Source organism: Taeniopygia guttata, chromosome 2 (genome assembly GCF_048771995.1).
Source record: "Taeniopygia guttata chromosome 2, bTaeGut7.mat, whole genome shotgun sequence".
Lineage (NCBI taxonomy): Eukaryota > Metazoa > Chordata > Aves > Passeriformes > Estrildidae > Taeniopygia > Taeniopygia guttata.
The window spans coordinates 102,628,241-102,645,259 of NC_133026.1; the positions used below are offsets into that span (position 1 = coordinate 102,628,241).

The 17,019-nt window shown below is 38.8% G+C and overlaps 1 protein-coding gene across 16 annotated transcripts in view; it reads left to right on the forward strand.

Annotated features, from left to right (window-relative positions):
* The window catches only part of EPB41L3 (erythrocyte membrane protein band 4.1 like 3), a 136,285-nt gene extending 129,387 nt beyond the window's left edge, over nt 1-6,898 (forward strand). For all 16 annotated transcript variants that reach the window (XM_072924525.1, XM_072924526.1, XM_072924522.1 and 13 more), the window contains 5 exons: nt 876-1,007; nt 1,425-1,523; nt 2,589-2,669; nt 2,936-3,052; nt 4,284-6,898. In XM_072924525.1, the coding sequence (XP_072780626.1) occupies nt 876-1,007; nt 1,425-1,523; nt 2,589-2,669; nt 2,936-3,046 (423 nt within the window). In that variant the 3' untranslated portion in view covers nt 3,047-3,052; nt 4,284-6,898. The remainder of the gene's footprint in view (nt 1-875; nt 1,008-1,424; nt 1,524-2,588; nt 2,670-2,935; nt 3,053-4,283) is intronic.
* The last annotated feature ends 10,121 nt before the right edge of the window (nt 6,899-17,019 follow it).

Below are 17,019 nucleotides of genomic sequence, written 5' to 3' on the forward strand. Positions count from 1 at the left end.
GCAAGGCTTGCTGCTGGTTTCCATAGTTAGCAAAATGTCATGCATGCTTTACTTGAAACTGCTTTTTATGCTGCAGAGAAATATCAAATTTCATGGCATTTTATGCAAGAGATAACAAGATCAGCTGGCGTTAAGTTTGGGGAAGCCTATTGAGGTTGGCAAAGTTCACATATCCTCAAAGACAGAAAATAGACTGTTTTGTCCATTCTTGGTGCAATTATAAATAAGTGTACTATGTCTTAAACAGGCAGGTTCCTTATCTTAGCCCCATTAATAGAATTTCAAGACCTGTTTTGTGCAGGGGTTTTTCCCCAGAGATAAAAAGACTAAGCCTGCACAGAATTCATTCTTGTCATTCTAAGAAGATGTAGAATCACACATTCTCAGAACAGTTGAGGCTGGAAGGACCCTGTGGAGGTCATCTGCTCCAATCCCATGATCAGGCAGGGACATCCAGAGGGAGTTGCTGCCCAGGACCATATCCAGAGAGCTTCTTCTGAGTATCTTCAAGGAAGGACATTCCACAATATCCTTGGGCAACCTGTGCCACTGTTCAGTCACTCTCAGAGTGAAAAAGTGTTTCCTGATATTCTCATGGAACCTCCTGTTTTTCAAGTTGTGACCATTTCCTCTTGTAGAATTTTGAGCATTTTGGTCTTTGTTTTTGTAAAATCCAGGGAAGTGCTAAATTGTCACCAGCATTATATACATGAATGTACCACTGTAATGAAGATAATTTCCCCTTTTTTTTTTTTTTTTTTTGTTTAATGCAGAACACTTTTTAGTTTTTCCTTTGCCCCAAGCAAAAAAAAAATGTTCTGATAAATCCATAAGCTTTCCTAAATGTTCCAATTCCTTCTTTTTTGTTCATGCAGTCGCCAGTCGTGAAGACTGAGACTATAAGTTTCAGCAGTGTTCCCACTGGTGGGGAAACCCTTGAAATTTCAACAAAGGAAGTGCCAGTAGTCCATACAGAAACAAAAACCATTACATATGAATCTTCTCAGGTAAGAAATTCTGCAAAAGACATGGTCTAATTTCATGTGCCTTTAAGGAACCCGTTTTTTCATCCATCTTTAAGTGTATGCTTTAGTGTGAACTACTATAAAATATTAGTATGAGGGGAATGTACATAAGAATAACTTACTTGAGGGCCACTCTCACATCCTGATGTACGGCCTTTCAAGAACTGATGAAACTGCAGATTTAAAAGCGCCATATTCTCATCTGTGCTTCCAGAGGGAAAGGACAGCTTTCAGATGCACAAATACTGACATGTGGTTGCCCTAACAGCAGTTTTCCCCTACCATAAGATACTCACCTTATGAAGAACTGTAGAAATGGGGAAGTTTAATAGTCCAGTTTTTGCTTCCCTGTGCTCAGGAGCATTTTTTCTGTGACTGGTTTTCTCTTCTGGTTTCTAGGTGGATTGCGGTGCTGACTCTGAACCAGGTGTATTGATGAGTGCACAAACGATCACATCTGAAACCACCAGCACTACAACTACTACACACATCACCAAAGTGAGTCATCAGAAAACAGGGAGCTCCTTTCTCACCAGGGTGTATGCTATGTTAGCTTTGGTTCTATGATTTATTATAAAAAGGGAACACATTTTTATACTCTTTTGACAAAATGTTGTACATTTACCATATATAATTGTCTTTGTCCACCTGTCTTTGGCTATGATTAACACATCGTCCAATGATTTGACATGAATTGTAAACCGTTAGGGTATGTCTATGCAAGCACAAAATCTTGCTGTACGGAAACACTTGATTTAGCTGTAAGTGCTACCTGGAACTGGAAAGAATATTGGAATCATATGGTAGCCTGGAAGGAATAACTTGTCTGAACATGAGGCTCCATTCACATGACTATGCATTTCAGCCCTGAGATATTAGCAATGCACAGTGTTGAAAGCAAATAGTGAATCTATATCCTATAGCCATAACAGGACATTCAGTCAGCTCCAACACCTTGGCTGTGTTCTGGATGGTACCCTGAGGAACTTGCCCACAGCCAGGCTGAAAGCTCATCTGCACAGACAAACCATGCTGTGTCTTCCAGGTTCTAAGGTTGCATTTAAATAAGAGTTCCTCCCTGAGTAGAAACTCTCTTAGTGCTGTGACAGCTCTCCTACCAATATTCACTGAGAACAGGATTTCATCTTTCTGCAGTGGAGCTCTCCCATTAGTAGATGAGCCATACAAAGGCCATGCCACCCCATATGCCATTCTGAAACAAGCAGTTGGACTTGAATAGGTCTGAATATGGGGCTGTCTGTATTTCCATTCTGTTTTTCTTGAGACAAGTTAGCCATTTTTGATATATAAACATCTCTCTTGATGCATGTGCAGATTAACTAGAATTATAAAATTACCTGTGTTGGAAGAACATCTGGAGGTCATTAGCCCAATTCAGAGCATTCAGGCCAACTCCAGAGCTGCTCACTTGCAGTACAGGGTTGTCCCCTCTGCACAAGCTGTTTGAGCTGTTTTGGTCCAGTTCCTGCACTGATCATCTGGGGATGAGTAACAGCACTCTAAAGTAAGTTATTGATATGCATTTTTGTCCCTCCCATCTAGACTGTGAAAGGTGGCATCTCAGAGACAAGAATTGAAAAACGAATAGTCATCACAGGAGATGCAGATATTGATCATGATCAGGTAAAATCTACAAACGGTTAAAAAGGCTTCCCTGAAGACTGCCAAAGAGAACATATCTAAACATTGCTTTGACAGATATTATTCATACTGGCATGTCTTAAATTAAGCTGGAATAATAGTTAAATCAGTGATGGTATATTTCATATTTTAATCATTTTCCTCATTTGTAAATTGTGTAATATGTCATAAATCTCTCCACCTTGCTACTGATCATGCATGTTCCACCTCCTTTTTGTTTTTGCCCTTCTGTGGTTTCCTTGGGATAGGCGCTGGCTCAGGCAATTAAAGAAGCCAAAGAGCAGCACCCTGACATGTCAGTGACCAAAGTAGTGGTACATAAAGAGACAGAAATCACACCAGAAGATGGGGAGGATTGACCACAGGTAAGAGGACCAGATGATTTTCCTAGGCATTTACTGGGCTGGCATGTTGCAGATGTTGTTTTCCTACCATATTTCACCTTTAACTCTTCACTTTCTCTCACTGGCATTTTCAATTTCCTGGTTATCAGTTCTGATACTTGAAAGTAAACCACATTCAGCTCTAGACATCTGCTTTCATTAAACAGTGCCAGCTGGAGAAAGAGAAACTACTCATTTGCTTTCGTTGGCTCTCTAAAAAGTCCTCATTGTCCATGCTTTGTTATAGCCTAATTTTCTCCTTCTGAAGTCATAAAAAACGTTGTCTGCTTTTGTGTCATTTAAGAACAAAAACAACTTGTTCTTAAAGGTGTGCATTTTTGTTTAAAAATGCCAAGGGAAAAACCCACATCTGCTTTTTAAATGTGTTGTGCAGATATGTTAAAAGTTATGCTTCAGTTCCCAACTTGCAAAGATATGGTCCAACTTGCTTTTAAACGCAGTGAATTAGTTTGTTGATATTTGGGTGTCTTGGCTTTCTTGTACTTGAAAGAACATTTAATGTTTTAAAGCAGCATTGTTTATCAGGATGAGATGATAATGCAGCTTTCCTTGCGTCTAGCTTTTTCTCAGTAAAGGCATGCTCTCCAATAGTGGCTGGCTAAACAGACGTCTCAATATTCCTATATTTATCTGTGTGCAGAAACATGTCATGCATACTAACCTGCTATGCAGAAGCTCTTAATGCCAGCACCATTGCACAAATTGCTTTGAATGCTGTATGCAGAAGGGGAAGAAGAAGCTGCTTGTCAGATTTGTTGAATCGATAGCAGCATTTTATTCTTAAAACAATATGTATTCCCTAGCACTTGGTGTAAGTAACAGAGTATTAATGCACAGCACCTTTTGAAGCTCTTTGGCTCTCCTGCTTTTGGATATACAGACCCTAAAGAAAACTGAATTTCAGTGTCAGTTATTTATTTGGAAGATGGAACCAGTCACTAAGGAGTGAGTAGCTGTGATTCTTGTGGTATTCTGCTAATTGTTTCAGAGACAGCTCAATGTGGCTTGCTTAAAAGTCTATTGATGTCACCAATTCTTTCAATTTGCGTCAGTGGACTTTGGATTTGGTCCAAGTTGCTTATAGTGGGATATGCCATTTTGAAACAGCTTTTCTTATATGAACAAATTGACAAAATCTCTTCTGCAAGAGAGTCGTTCCTTTGAATAATTAATTCAGTTCTCTTTTCTGCAGGAATAACCTAGAATACATATGAATCCAGACATGCATACCAGTAGGAATACGAGAACCTATACGGAGTCTCAGTTCCAACCTGACTGACTTGTATCTGTCTATGGAAAATTTCAGTACAGAAGAATTGATCTTGACCTTAATAAAGAAACTGACAGAGATACCTTCCCATAGAAAGCAATCTGAATCAGCAGCAGTTAAACAATATTGCATGAAGCAACAATAAAATTACAGAAAAGCAGCATTTTTAATTTTCTTAAAATGTCTAAGTTTTCAGCTTTACCTGCACGTTCATAAACAATATAAACAGTGATCTCATGTAACACATAAACAGTTCATGCCTTTCACAGTTTCTGAAAGTCTAAACAAATTAAAATTTGTTAGGTGGCAAGTCTTTTGTTTACAGATTGTAAATGAAGATTACCCCGAAAATGCTAGAAGCTGTATAGGTACTGTGTATAATGTTTTACCACACATTAGATGTGCCAATAACACAGTTTATTCAGTAAACAACTTGAATCTTATATTTGTTTCATCTGGTTTTATTACTGCCCGATAAACAATGATGAATCTTTACTCTTATCAAAACATATAAATGCTTACAAAGCGTGCTTTGTATACCTGACTGAACACCTTATGAGGTAGTAATGATTTTAGTATATTAACTCTAATGATTTTTGTCAGCATTGTTCAGAGTCAGCTTCCAGTCACCCTTCACAGATCCTAATCTTGTAAATTATATGTAGTTATTTTGGAGAAAAAAAAAAAATCTGTATTTTACTTAGTTTGCAGCTTTAGAAAATTATTAATCTGAAATAACCATGATGGTTTTCTATTGATTTCCCTTTTGTTCTCAGAGGAAAAAAAAAAAAAATCTGTTTGAGAATCTGGCCAGCATTTGCTATCTAGTTCTGAGTCAAGCCTTAACCTGTACAGAACGTCCACTGAAAACTCGCTAGTGTCCAGCTCTAATACCCACGGAAGGGATAGCGTCCATTACACTGTCAGCTGCATCACAACACATGGTGAATGTATGTTTCTGCATAGTGAAATAAAAGTGGTAAATGCATCTGAAATCGTATTGTTCTGTGTCTAAAAGCACCTAGTGGTCTTTAGTATTCAAAACATCAAAATGTTATGTTTGTAAGACACCACAGGTTTCACTCATGTGCACAATAGATGTGTTTCATCTTCAGTGGCTGACACTGCACAGTGCAGACAGTGGGAGTTAGTGGAGAATCCAAAGGGATGACAGTGTTCACCTTTGGGCATATGACGTTTGCAAAGGAAAAGGACTGTTTGGTTCCTTCTGTTTTCTCTGGTTGTGTAACATTTCACCAAAGCTAAATGAAGAATTTTGTTGTTGCTTAGAAAGTAAAGGCCAGTAGCGCTTGATCCAGACTCACCCTCTTTTTGTACTTTGCCTCTGAAACATGGATAAAATTCTCTTTAAGGCCGTATTACTTACTGGTTCCTTTTTTTTTTTTTTTTTTTTTTTCCCACTCCTTTGCTGCATCTCACTGACACTCCCCTGGTAGTTTAAGAGAAATTTGTAATGATTAGTTCACCCTTCAATCTGTATTTCCTTGCAGGATTGAAAGGCCGTGGGTACAAGCAGACTTTTCAGGACATAAAGGGCCAAATTTGCCCTTCATTGTTTACACGGGGCTCCCTCCCATTGAAGTTAATGGATTTGCCTTCAGTGGAGAGCAGGATTTGACCCGGTGACTTGTTAATAAATGTTTATTTTCATAATTTAGAAAGAAAAATAGTATATATAGAGAGAATAACCTGTAGATAATAATTAAAAGTAATATCCTAAGGCTTTTAAAGCTTTGCCCTTAGTCTCCAAAGCATCTTCCTTCCACCAGCCATTCTTCATGCCTTTAAATATGGAGTGCTAATGATGTAACCCCTCCCCACATTGTTACCTCTCACCTAAGGACCCGAAAAGCTGACCATCTGTTGTGATCTTTAATGGCCCTCTCCTCCTCCTCCTCCTCCTCCTCCTCCTCCTAGTCCAAGTCCATCTCTGTTCTCATCCCCCTGAGTGACAGTAGGCTCAGCTCTCTGGTGCTGCTGGTGCCCAGAGGCTGTCAGGAGTGGAGGAGATCCTCACCCTGTGCTGGCCGATGGCGCACCGGGTCCTCACTACTGCATCAGGAGTTTAAAAATAAACTCTGAAGCCATATTGATCCTCCTTCAGGTGCCCCTCATGTTGTCAGCTAAGGAACAGCATTGTTTTACCTCAGAGAGACACAAGGTGATCGCACAGCCTTCTCTCCAGAGTTAGCATTATATTTTAGCATGGCTTGAGGAGATTGTACTCTGGTGATCCTGCACAGTATGTACGCTGTCTAAAGATATTGCATTGTAGGAAGTTAGTCTCCTTGGAAAGGACACTTGCCACTAAGATACCGCCTAAGCGCATATAAACTATGAGGAGATGGGAGTGGACAGGCAAGGACATCTCACTGCCACTGTTGGTAGTAGACCCTTGTTTGGGGGATGGTTCCTGGAAGTGATAGCTTTGGTTTTTGTTAGAAACTGTTTCTTGGGTTGTCTGCCTAATGCTGTGCCACATGAAATAAAGAGCACCTGCCTGTTTCTACCAACCATCTTTTGTCTCCGTCTCTTCTCATTTATTGTTGGTCTTTGTCTGGCTTCTTGACATAAACCAGCCTGGAAAACAAACCATGAGATAGTGTATTACTTGTGGGCAGCATTGCCAGCACAGACACCAGCACGGGAGGCAGCCTTCCTTACTACAGCTGGAATCCCAGCTCAATCCTGAGAGAACTGACTACTCTGAGCCATTGGGGTAAGGGCTTTGCACACCAGACGAGTATAGCCAGTGACCACATCAATAGTGAACATTTCACATACAGAAAGAGTGAATACATCACACTGACATTTTTTAAGGCTGCTTGGAATCCCTTAACATTTATGTCCCTGAAGTTTTTTAAGGCTGTCTCATCACAAATAGCAAGTAATGGTGTTTCTGTGCTCAAGCAAATATAAAAATAATTCACTGAGCTTCTGAATCCATATACTAGATCAAAGCAAGGGTTTAACAGCTTAGCCTTATTTCTTCCCAGAGCAGATTTAGGCGGCTGGTGAGATGATGTGCTTCATATGTATAACAATTTGTATCTGCAAAGATGATAGCTCCTGATAAATAGTTCTTCGTGGCATATAAATTGTACATTGAGTCCAGACTTCAGTTTGGCAATCACACTGGCAAGTCTTGCTGCAAGTTTCTTTTCCTTACACCAAAACAGTTCTGTCAGTTAAGATCAGAAAACCCATTTACAAGCATCACCTTCACATCTTCACAGGTAATAAGGACAAGATAAAGAAATGCATTCCCTTTTTTTATACCAGAACAATAATGGTCAAGATTCTTCAGAACTAGGAATCAAATCATTATTTTAAATAATGTTTCCTGGTTACTAAATGCTGAGATCTCCTGCAGTCCTATATAGATCCCAAGGTAGAGCAATGGTTTGAAATACTATGGGTGGACAAGTGGATGTCTATGAGAACCACTAACTCCATTTTTTTTGTTATTTTTAAAGAAAGAAAAATAAACCCTTTTCTTAAATCTATAGATTCCAAAGGCTGTATCAATCTTACACTGCCAATAGAGGGTTTCTGTGTCTCTTGTCACTGATGTTATGCCACATCAGAAAGTCTGCCCGTGGCTGCTCTAGTGTCTCAGAGCAACGCAAAATACCAGCTTTCCTAATTAAAACTTGGTTGTACTTAAAATGACTATTATTACTTCTGCATATTGTAGTTACATCTCAAGGATTTACATATAGATAAACAATGGGGCATATTGTTGTTAGTTTTTCTATAAAAGTATTTTCCATAAGTTTCTGTATTCACTTACTGTAACTAGATTATTCCATTACCTTGTAATAATGTTAGCCCGTGTTCAGACTGTACACTAGTTTTGTTTATGCCTTTTGTTTCCACCTCCACCCTTTTTTCTGACTCCTATTCAACATCAGTCTTGCTCCTCAGCTGGAACTAATGGTTCCTGTAAGGGCTCCTGGAGAAGAATTTCAAAAATCCTTATTTAAAGGGAAACCAGTGTGCTCAAATTACACAAAAAAAGTCAGTCAACTTTCTTCCATTATCTCATGTTCCCAAATTCATCTATAACCTCCATAAATCAGTGACCTCACCATTGCAGCTGAAATGACCATCACTCACTGTAAGTAAAATTAATGGCCTGTCTTTGAGCATGACTACAGTGACATAAAAGGGAAAAGAAAAATGAGAAAGAGTTCTGACTCTGGAAATTGTTTTCATTTAAAAATAATTATATTTTTAACTCTACAGTCTACCAGCTCTACTTTCTCCAGTAAACCTTTTATTCTTGGGTGGGGTGGGTTTTGGTTTTGGGTTTTTTTTTGTCCAGAGCTTGTCTAGAAATTTCTTTTCCATTTTCTAGAAGTATCTTTGCTGTTTGCTGTGGTACCATGACTCTTAACTTCTGTGCATAACCAAAGCTTGGGCAATGTCAACTAATAGGAGCTGCAAAAAAACAGATCCCAGAACGCGCACAGCTTTTGAGCTGCCTGAAATTTCAACCCAGAGGGTGTGTTTCCACACAAGCCTTGCTTTACAGTGCACATGTAAAGTACTGGCCATGTGTTATTTTGTGGATAATCCTGGGTGGCTATAGCGTGAAAGATACAAGATTAGACAAAGCACACTAAAGGGCTCAGGGAAGGTGTATCATAAATTGTACAAAAATGCAAAGAAACAAATTAAAGCAATATATCTGAGTATGCAAAGCAAATAATTAAGAATTTTCAAAGCCTTCTCCAGTAGGAAAAGTCCAGCTAATACAATATTTCCTTAAATCAAGGGTGTTTCTGGCCCAGATGTCCTTTCTTAGTGGATTTAGGAGGGTATTTCTCAGACATACTGGTTTTCTGGCCAAACAGTTGATGCATTTGGCATATGAAGGCTTTTAAAGGCATTTATATTCCTGTAGTCCAATCTCCAATCAATATACAACTTAGATATAGTTGTATAGCATTTTCTATAGTTACAGAGGTGGTGACAATTTAACCACTCATCTTTAGAGCTCCTAAATCCTAAGCTACCAAACTAACATACACACACATTTCCACAGAACATTTGTTCTAAGAGTATTTTGATGAAATCATCCTTGAATATCCATTAAACAATATATTTTTGTTTTGGTTTGTTTCTTTTCATTCAAAATGCCATCTGGTGATTGACATGTAACAAGATTTTTTCCCTGAAATTAGATGAGATGTCAGTACAGGTACTTTTTGACATATCATTCTATAAAAAGGGAACAACACAAAAACACTGCAACATGTGGCCTGATATCATAGAAGTAAATTACTGGCTTGAATACCTGTGTGATATGGTTCTTGTGATGAGGACACATCTGTTTACTCTGGGAAGACAGTCTGTAATAGTTACCCCACCACTTCTCAGTTATTTTAAACTCTTTTTGTCCCTTCTTGCTTATTTTCATATTCTCCAACTTAATCCACCCGTGTTTGATCTGTCAGGCTTCTCTCTGCATCTTTTCTTCTTCCAACTTTTCTCACAGCTTTTGAGAAAACTGTATCTGATGCTTCTCTTTCTATTAATTTTGCTGTTGTATATCACCACACCTATTAACCCTTTAAAGTCTTGCTAATTCTCTGCCTTGCAGTCTTCCCAACTCATCCATAACCACTTCAACTCCTACAATGATGGTACATCCAATCTTAAGGTGCATATTTCTTTGCTTTCATATCTCTCTACAAAGTTCAGTCTTGGTTCATTCTTCTCATCACTGGTGTCTTTCCTATGAGTGATTTTATCAAGCAGCACTCTGATATTTTTTTATAGACACTTTCTCCCTTTTCAACCTTCATCTGATCTCTTTCAACATTCGCTCATTTTCCCTCACATTGACACTTGGACCTTTCATGTTTTCTGGTCCATTAGCTTTGATGAGTTGTCATCTGCTTTCAGACCTTTCAAACCCCATCCCTATTTTCTCTGCTCCTCTTTCTGACCTGTCACTGAAAAGCATGCATGATGGAAATGCTGTAGATACTTTGCCTTCAATAAACACTCTTTTCTCTAACAATATTAAATTGCATTCTTCTATTTAAATAAATCCTACTCCCCCCAAGAAGAAAATCTATGTGCTGCCTGTTGCTTCTACTTCTTTCTGCATGTGCTCCTGCCCATACCTTCAGAGGAGAGCATAATTAACATACAGAATTAACAAGCATTATCAGCCTATCAATTATCAGCCTATCAATTTCCTCTTCATTCTCATTGCCCTTTTCACAGCCATAGAAGTATTTTGTCTATTTTAACTCCTGACAGCCTCAATACATCCTCATGATGCATCCTAAGGGATCATTCTCCTCACAGTATCAATTTTGTTTCCTAAATTTTTAGTTCCTCTCATGGTAAAAATATCTGCTCTGGTCCCCACCCAGTCTCAATTCCACATCTAGGATCATGTTGTCGAAATTATCTAGAACTGCTCTCTCCCACTCTGGAGGTCAGTCTATTTTTCCCCACAAGAAAAGAAGAAGAGCACAGCAGCTCTTCTCCAGGTTCAGGCTCAGGACCTGCACTTTTCTGTTGTCCCCCATGACTTGCCTTCTCTGTAGACACATTCCACACTTTTCTGTCTCAATCCTCCTCTCTGTGCTCATTTAAGCCCTTCTAACTCTCTATCCACTCTTTTAGCAAAGGCCCTCCTTGTTTCACTCCACTTTTCTGTGGAAATCTTTGGAGCTCATGGCATGCTTCCAAACTTCCTTTACACTGCCTTGCTGATCTTCCCCGAGAATGTGGATTCAGCCAGCCCATATTTCTGTCTAACTTACTGAAAGTAAGGTTAGTATTGCTTCTCTTCAAGCAATTTGTGTATATTTATAGCTGCAGCACTGTTTAGTAGAAAGAGCTCTGTCATGTGTGTTACCACATAAGAACTTCTGTGTGAAGGCAAAATGAACATACCCCCAGGAAATGTGATATTTGTTAGTGTATGAGAATAAAGAGGTAACATCATTGCTATGCTGACAAATAAACTGTTCTGGAATGAACCACCAGTTTTATTTCCACTGATAAAAATGCCCATGACCAAATGGGCATCTTCACTGGGGCCCAGCATTGTAGTCTCTGAACTGGTGCTGGATTCTACCTGATCTGCTCAGAGCAAGGGCTGAGCAGCGGGGCTGTTTCCTCCCCTTCTAGTTCACATGACCCTTACACAAACCTTAGGCATACAGTAAAATGTTCAGATCCACACAAGCCAGGCTGCTGTGACACAGGCTGAGCAAGTGATCACTGATTACATGTGTCGGCGAACTTGTACTGTAATGGTGCATCAACACCATTTATTCAGTCATGCTACTAAGCTCTCCTTCAGTGCATTTAATGCTGCAGGAGGAATATGGCATAGCAGAAGAGAGGCAGGCCAAGCACAGGCTCTGACATAGTCTTGTGGGTGACAGAAACCTTGGCTGGCACTCTGCATGTTCCATCTGTGTTGTGAAGTACATCAATCACTCCAGCAATTAAAGCTAATGGATGTTGGAGAGAACACTAGGCCAATTGGTTACCTACCCAAATTTTATCATTATACATCCTTGTTTTTCCAGAAATATCTGTACAATGTGGGAAGCTGATTCCAGTTTCTCCAATGAAGTATGTTAATCTCTTATTGATAATTAACCCTGCAGTGTCAAGGAAACCACATGGGGCTGTAGCAGGCCAAACCCCAGCGCTGTAGTGATTTGGAACGGTTTTTTTTTTGGTTTTTTTTTTTTTTTTGTCAAAGGAAAATTGATTTGGCCAAAACTTAAAACCTACCTTTCACAGTGATGTGAAAAGATCCCACCAACAGCCTTTACAAAATTCCATTAAAAGCACCAGTATTGTTGACATGTTTTGGTGGCAAAATCAATTCCTTCATTATGTATGATTGAACTTATTTTTGAGTCTGGGGAAGATCATGTGACTTAAAGACAAAGTAATTGGTAATAGTTCTGTATCAAGAAAGCTGCATCTTATGCCCAAGTCTCAGTAAAAAACTTTGCTATCGTGTCTAACTCTATGCTATCTTAAAGCCTTAATTTTGTACTTCTTAAGACAAAAAAAATGGTGGCAAAGGGAAGAAAAATCTTGTGGCTACTCATAAGAGAACAATCATGTGGAAGAAAGAAAACCTTCAGATATGTGCAAGTAAAATAAGGGAGTAGTGTTGCAGCAGATGGTGATACAGAACAAGCAATAGCTATGTGGGTTTTGTGAAAATCTTGGGGTTTTTATTTAGGAAAATGAGGTAGGGCAGACAGTTCTAATGGAGAAATTCTGTAAAGGTAACACAACCTATTTGTTTAAGTGATGCTTGGTAAAAAAATAAATCTGACAAAATGTACCACAAGTGTAACAAAAAGTTCAGATGTGCATGACGACATATCTCTTCTGTTAGCATGTATCCTATAAAGCGTACTCTTAGTTATAAATTGCTAGCATTGCTGTCTCCAAAAGGAGTAAAAATAGCAATGGACGAATATCATCCACCATCTGAAACAGGCATATTTCACCTTTACATGCTATTAATTGAAGACCTCGATGAAGAAAGGTAAGAACAGAAAAGGCCATCCCCATAATGTTGCTAAATTCCACAGCATGTCTTCCTTTTATATAATACTAAACTGTATCTCTAATCTTGTCTTTAAATACCAACAGCTGTGTTGTTATTTGATGATATTTTTAATGTGTGCCAGGGAGAACCTAGGGAATAGAGTCTATATCCAATGCCTGTACAGTTGCTGTGCTGATGGCTCAGCCATGAGCAAAAATTTCAAGGGATTTCATTATGCAGTAATATTTGCATTTGTACTTTCCCCTTCATAAACAGGCATGAAATTACAAATTGTGTGAACAAGATTGAAGTATTTCATGACTAAACTAGTAGTATCTCTGTACCTATATGAAATCATGCAAAGCAGCTAGTGCTGAGACTCCCAAGTGATCTGGTTTCAGCTGTACATAATTTGATAATGATGCTCATCTTAAATTATCTGCTTGGTCAAAGAAGACTTGCGTGCTCAGCTACTCTGGCAAATAGATTTGTTATAAGTAAATTAGTAAAGCTTTTGTCAAAATTGATGCGCTCTCTGTTAGCACCAACAATAAAAACTCACCCACCTCTTGCACTGTTTTGCTGCTGGAGAGAGACATAATGACCTTTTGAGACAACAGTAGTATCTAAGACCTGCTAATATAGATGTCTCTGTATCCATATCTCTTCCAGTGGAAGAAAAAAGAAATGAAGACAGCGGAATTTCCCTCTTGATTATCTTGGGAATACACTGATGGATAGAAGTCATAATCCCATGCAGACTTTGCTTCTGACAGGGCCAGCCATTGTCCTCAGAAGATGTGGTATTTGAGAGCACTGAGAGCACTGAGAGCACTGAGAGCACTGAGAGCACTGGATCTGATGCTGTCTTTTTGATCTGGTGATGCCTTTTCTAGCTGGTTTTTAGCAGTCTCCTTGCCAGCCTTCCCTGCCCAGTTACACTGTAATTAACCTAGAGCTGCTCAGGGGAGAAACCTACCTCTCCTGGTTATGCTTCCTATATCCTTCCCAGGTGTTCTGCAGTGTTTCTCACTGTTATGTATTATGGACCTCTTGGCTCTTATCCTTCCTCTAAAAAAGCTTCCACTTAATCTTGGTCAGTTTCTCTGGGATGAAGTCACAGCCACACTTAACTGTTGAGCTTTACTGTCATCTTCCTGGTATAAAAAAACAGTGACACAAGTCACAAGACCTGAAGATCTGACCTTACCAAGCCTTTTGGTTCAACCTACAAATACAGTATCCCTACTGCCTTGATGACAGAAATTTTCATAGGCATCCACATCCATGTAAAGGGGCAGAGAAACTTCCCTTATGCCAACTTACTTGTCAGCCAATACCTGCAGCTTGCTCAGAGCCTGCTATGATGGCAGTCAGGGCAAGGATCTTTCCACATTATCAACACCCATGTACTGGGCCCCAGTCCCTTTTGTGGATATGACTGAGTATTATCTCTTGTTAGCAGAACAGAAATGCATAAAATATCTACCTAAAAAGAAGTTGAAGCCTATAAAATATAAGACCCTCCGCTATTATTTTTTATTTTTATTTTTACCAAATAATAGCTGCAATATGTCTATGTCTATATTGCACAGTTATTCCTTACAAATTCATAGTTCTTTATACCCTGTTGCTGTGGCTGATGAGCAGTTCACAAATGCAGCATGTGTTAGTAATGTTGCCTTCAGAAAACAATTTTCAGTTTGTATTCAATATATCCCACTGCAAATATTAAGGTATAATTAATTTCATGGCTGGTGCAGAATAATTGAATATTTCCTTCAATATCCTTAACAGCAACTTCTTTTAGATTGAGCTCAGTCATTTGATGTGCAGAAGCAGGCATTCCTCTCAAATTCACATGAAGGTGACTTCAACAGTAAGAAGCATGTGCCTAGCTCCAGCACAGCTAAGGTAAAAAGAAGGCCAGTACCTCTCCTCAGACAGTTTGTATTTTTGCTTCACTGGGAAAGACAGGCCCATCCACTTCACACTAGTGATCTGCTGTCATTCAGAGGTAGCTTCCCCCACATGTCCATTTTATGTGTTATGCTGGTCATCAGCATGGCTTATCAAGATCTTGCTTTTGCAATGATAGGACAACCAAAATGTTGACAGCAATTTCTTAACTTCTTTCCTTTTATGTTTGAAATAAAATTATCAGGTAGTTCTCAGATCAGCCTTAGCAAATGACAGGGAAACCTGCCATTTTGATTTGATATTATTTTCTGTTTCTTTGTTCCAATGCAAGTACAAGTGAATTAGGCATGGCAGTGGCAGTGGGAAGGCACAGTTTCCAACATATGAGAGGAAATTTCACTGGGAGATGTTGTCTCAAGACAAGGAAATGTGTAGTGTGAGAATTAAAGTGTGCATATTCCTTTCTCTGGTGCCAGACAGGGAAAGAGTTGTGAAGACCAAAAAGGAAATAAAGCATCTGCCTATATCACACAGGTAAACAGAAATATTTGTCTCTAAAAAGAGATTTAATGTGGAAAAGGTCTGTATACCGCAAGGTCTAAGAGTCAAAATAACCTGAATAGATGGATCTGAAGGATGTAACCCTAAAAGAAGGCTAGAGCAAACAAAGATCTACGGCAGATTTACGAGGTTGTACTGAAAGCAGGAGAAGTAATTTGGAAAAGAAAATTTACTATATGTTTGCACTCTGACAACCAAATTTGTGAATAGTACTGCTAGATATGTTACTTTTGTTAGTACAAGATTTGGAGTCTGACTTGAAGCCAGGTGAGAAAAGAGAAAGGAATTCTGGCAAGTTTTGTTGAGGCAGCAAACAGAACTCTGCAAAACCTTCCCATTTCTAGATACAACCTTTTGGGATTTTAGTAAACTTCATACAGAACATATACATTCCACTGTTAGCAGGAACACAAACTATCTTTTAAAGCCCTCTTGCCCTTTAAAACTGTATATCTTTAAATGTTGCAGGAAAGTGTTTGTGTAGTATTTCTCTGAAATATGATCTTGCCTCAGAATTTTACTTCAGAAGACCAATATTCCTTCAAACAGGATTTTCCACCCATTATCTGGCAGTAAAATCACTAGAAATCAAAGCAAATCCTAGAACTACAATATCAGAACAGCCCCATAATCGCAACAATGAAAATCGAGGTCTATGAGCACACCAGATCTTTCAAGGCCCAAACTGGTGAGGTTTATTTTACCATGTGAAGATGAGTCATGAGGCAAATATGCCTTAACTTTGTTAATTTTTCTTTTCTTCCATGGGAAACTGTAAATGCGCAATCTAGAAGCTCCTGACCACGCCTCTAGGTTTAAGCTAGAGTATTGAACACAGGTTGTACTGAACACGGGTTGTATATCTGGCTTGATGTTTGCTTATTTCACACTGTCACACTGCAAAATTGTTACTTATTTCTAACTGAAATTGTATTTCTTGAATAAGTAATTGAATAAGTAATTGAAATTACTTATTTGTAACTGAAATTGTTACTTATTTCACACTGACACACTGCAAAAAGAGAGGAACCAACAATTAATTAAGAGAGGAACTAACAATTAAGTTCATCATCAGTACATTATATAGTTTGTTTTACTATGCTGTTATGAACCCCTGCTCATGGTCCACAGCTTCATTTTTCAATTTAGAGAGCACATACAGAACAAGAATGTGGATTCTTCCACTAAACAGCTTACAGGCAATGCAAGAGAGGACTGCTTAAAGACACCTATGTGAATAGAAAGGGATGTGGGGGATAAAGGATCCCAGTGCATATGTCTTGTCTACTATAAGCAGTTTTAAAAGGGGAACTTTTAAGCAGGACTTGAGAAACACTTTATTCATGTTCATAGAGAATCTCTAGAACAAACTCAAATGCAAGTTTTGATGGCTGGACTAGTAACAGGACTGACTGTGGGGTCAGTGAGGTAAGAAACTACACTGTACCAATGAAGAATGGAGCCAAAGATCACAGAGAATTTTATTCAGGGAAGACACAAACACAGTAATCATGATTTTAGGGCATTTTTAGATAAGCTTATAATGATGAGGATATGGGCAGTTATAAGCATCCATCAACAAGGAGGTCACTGACATCTGAG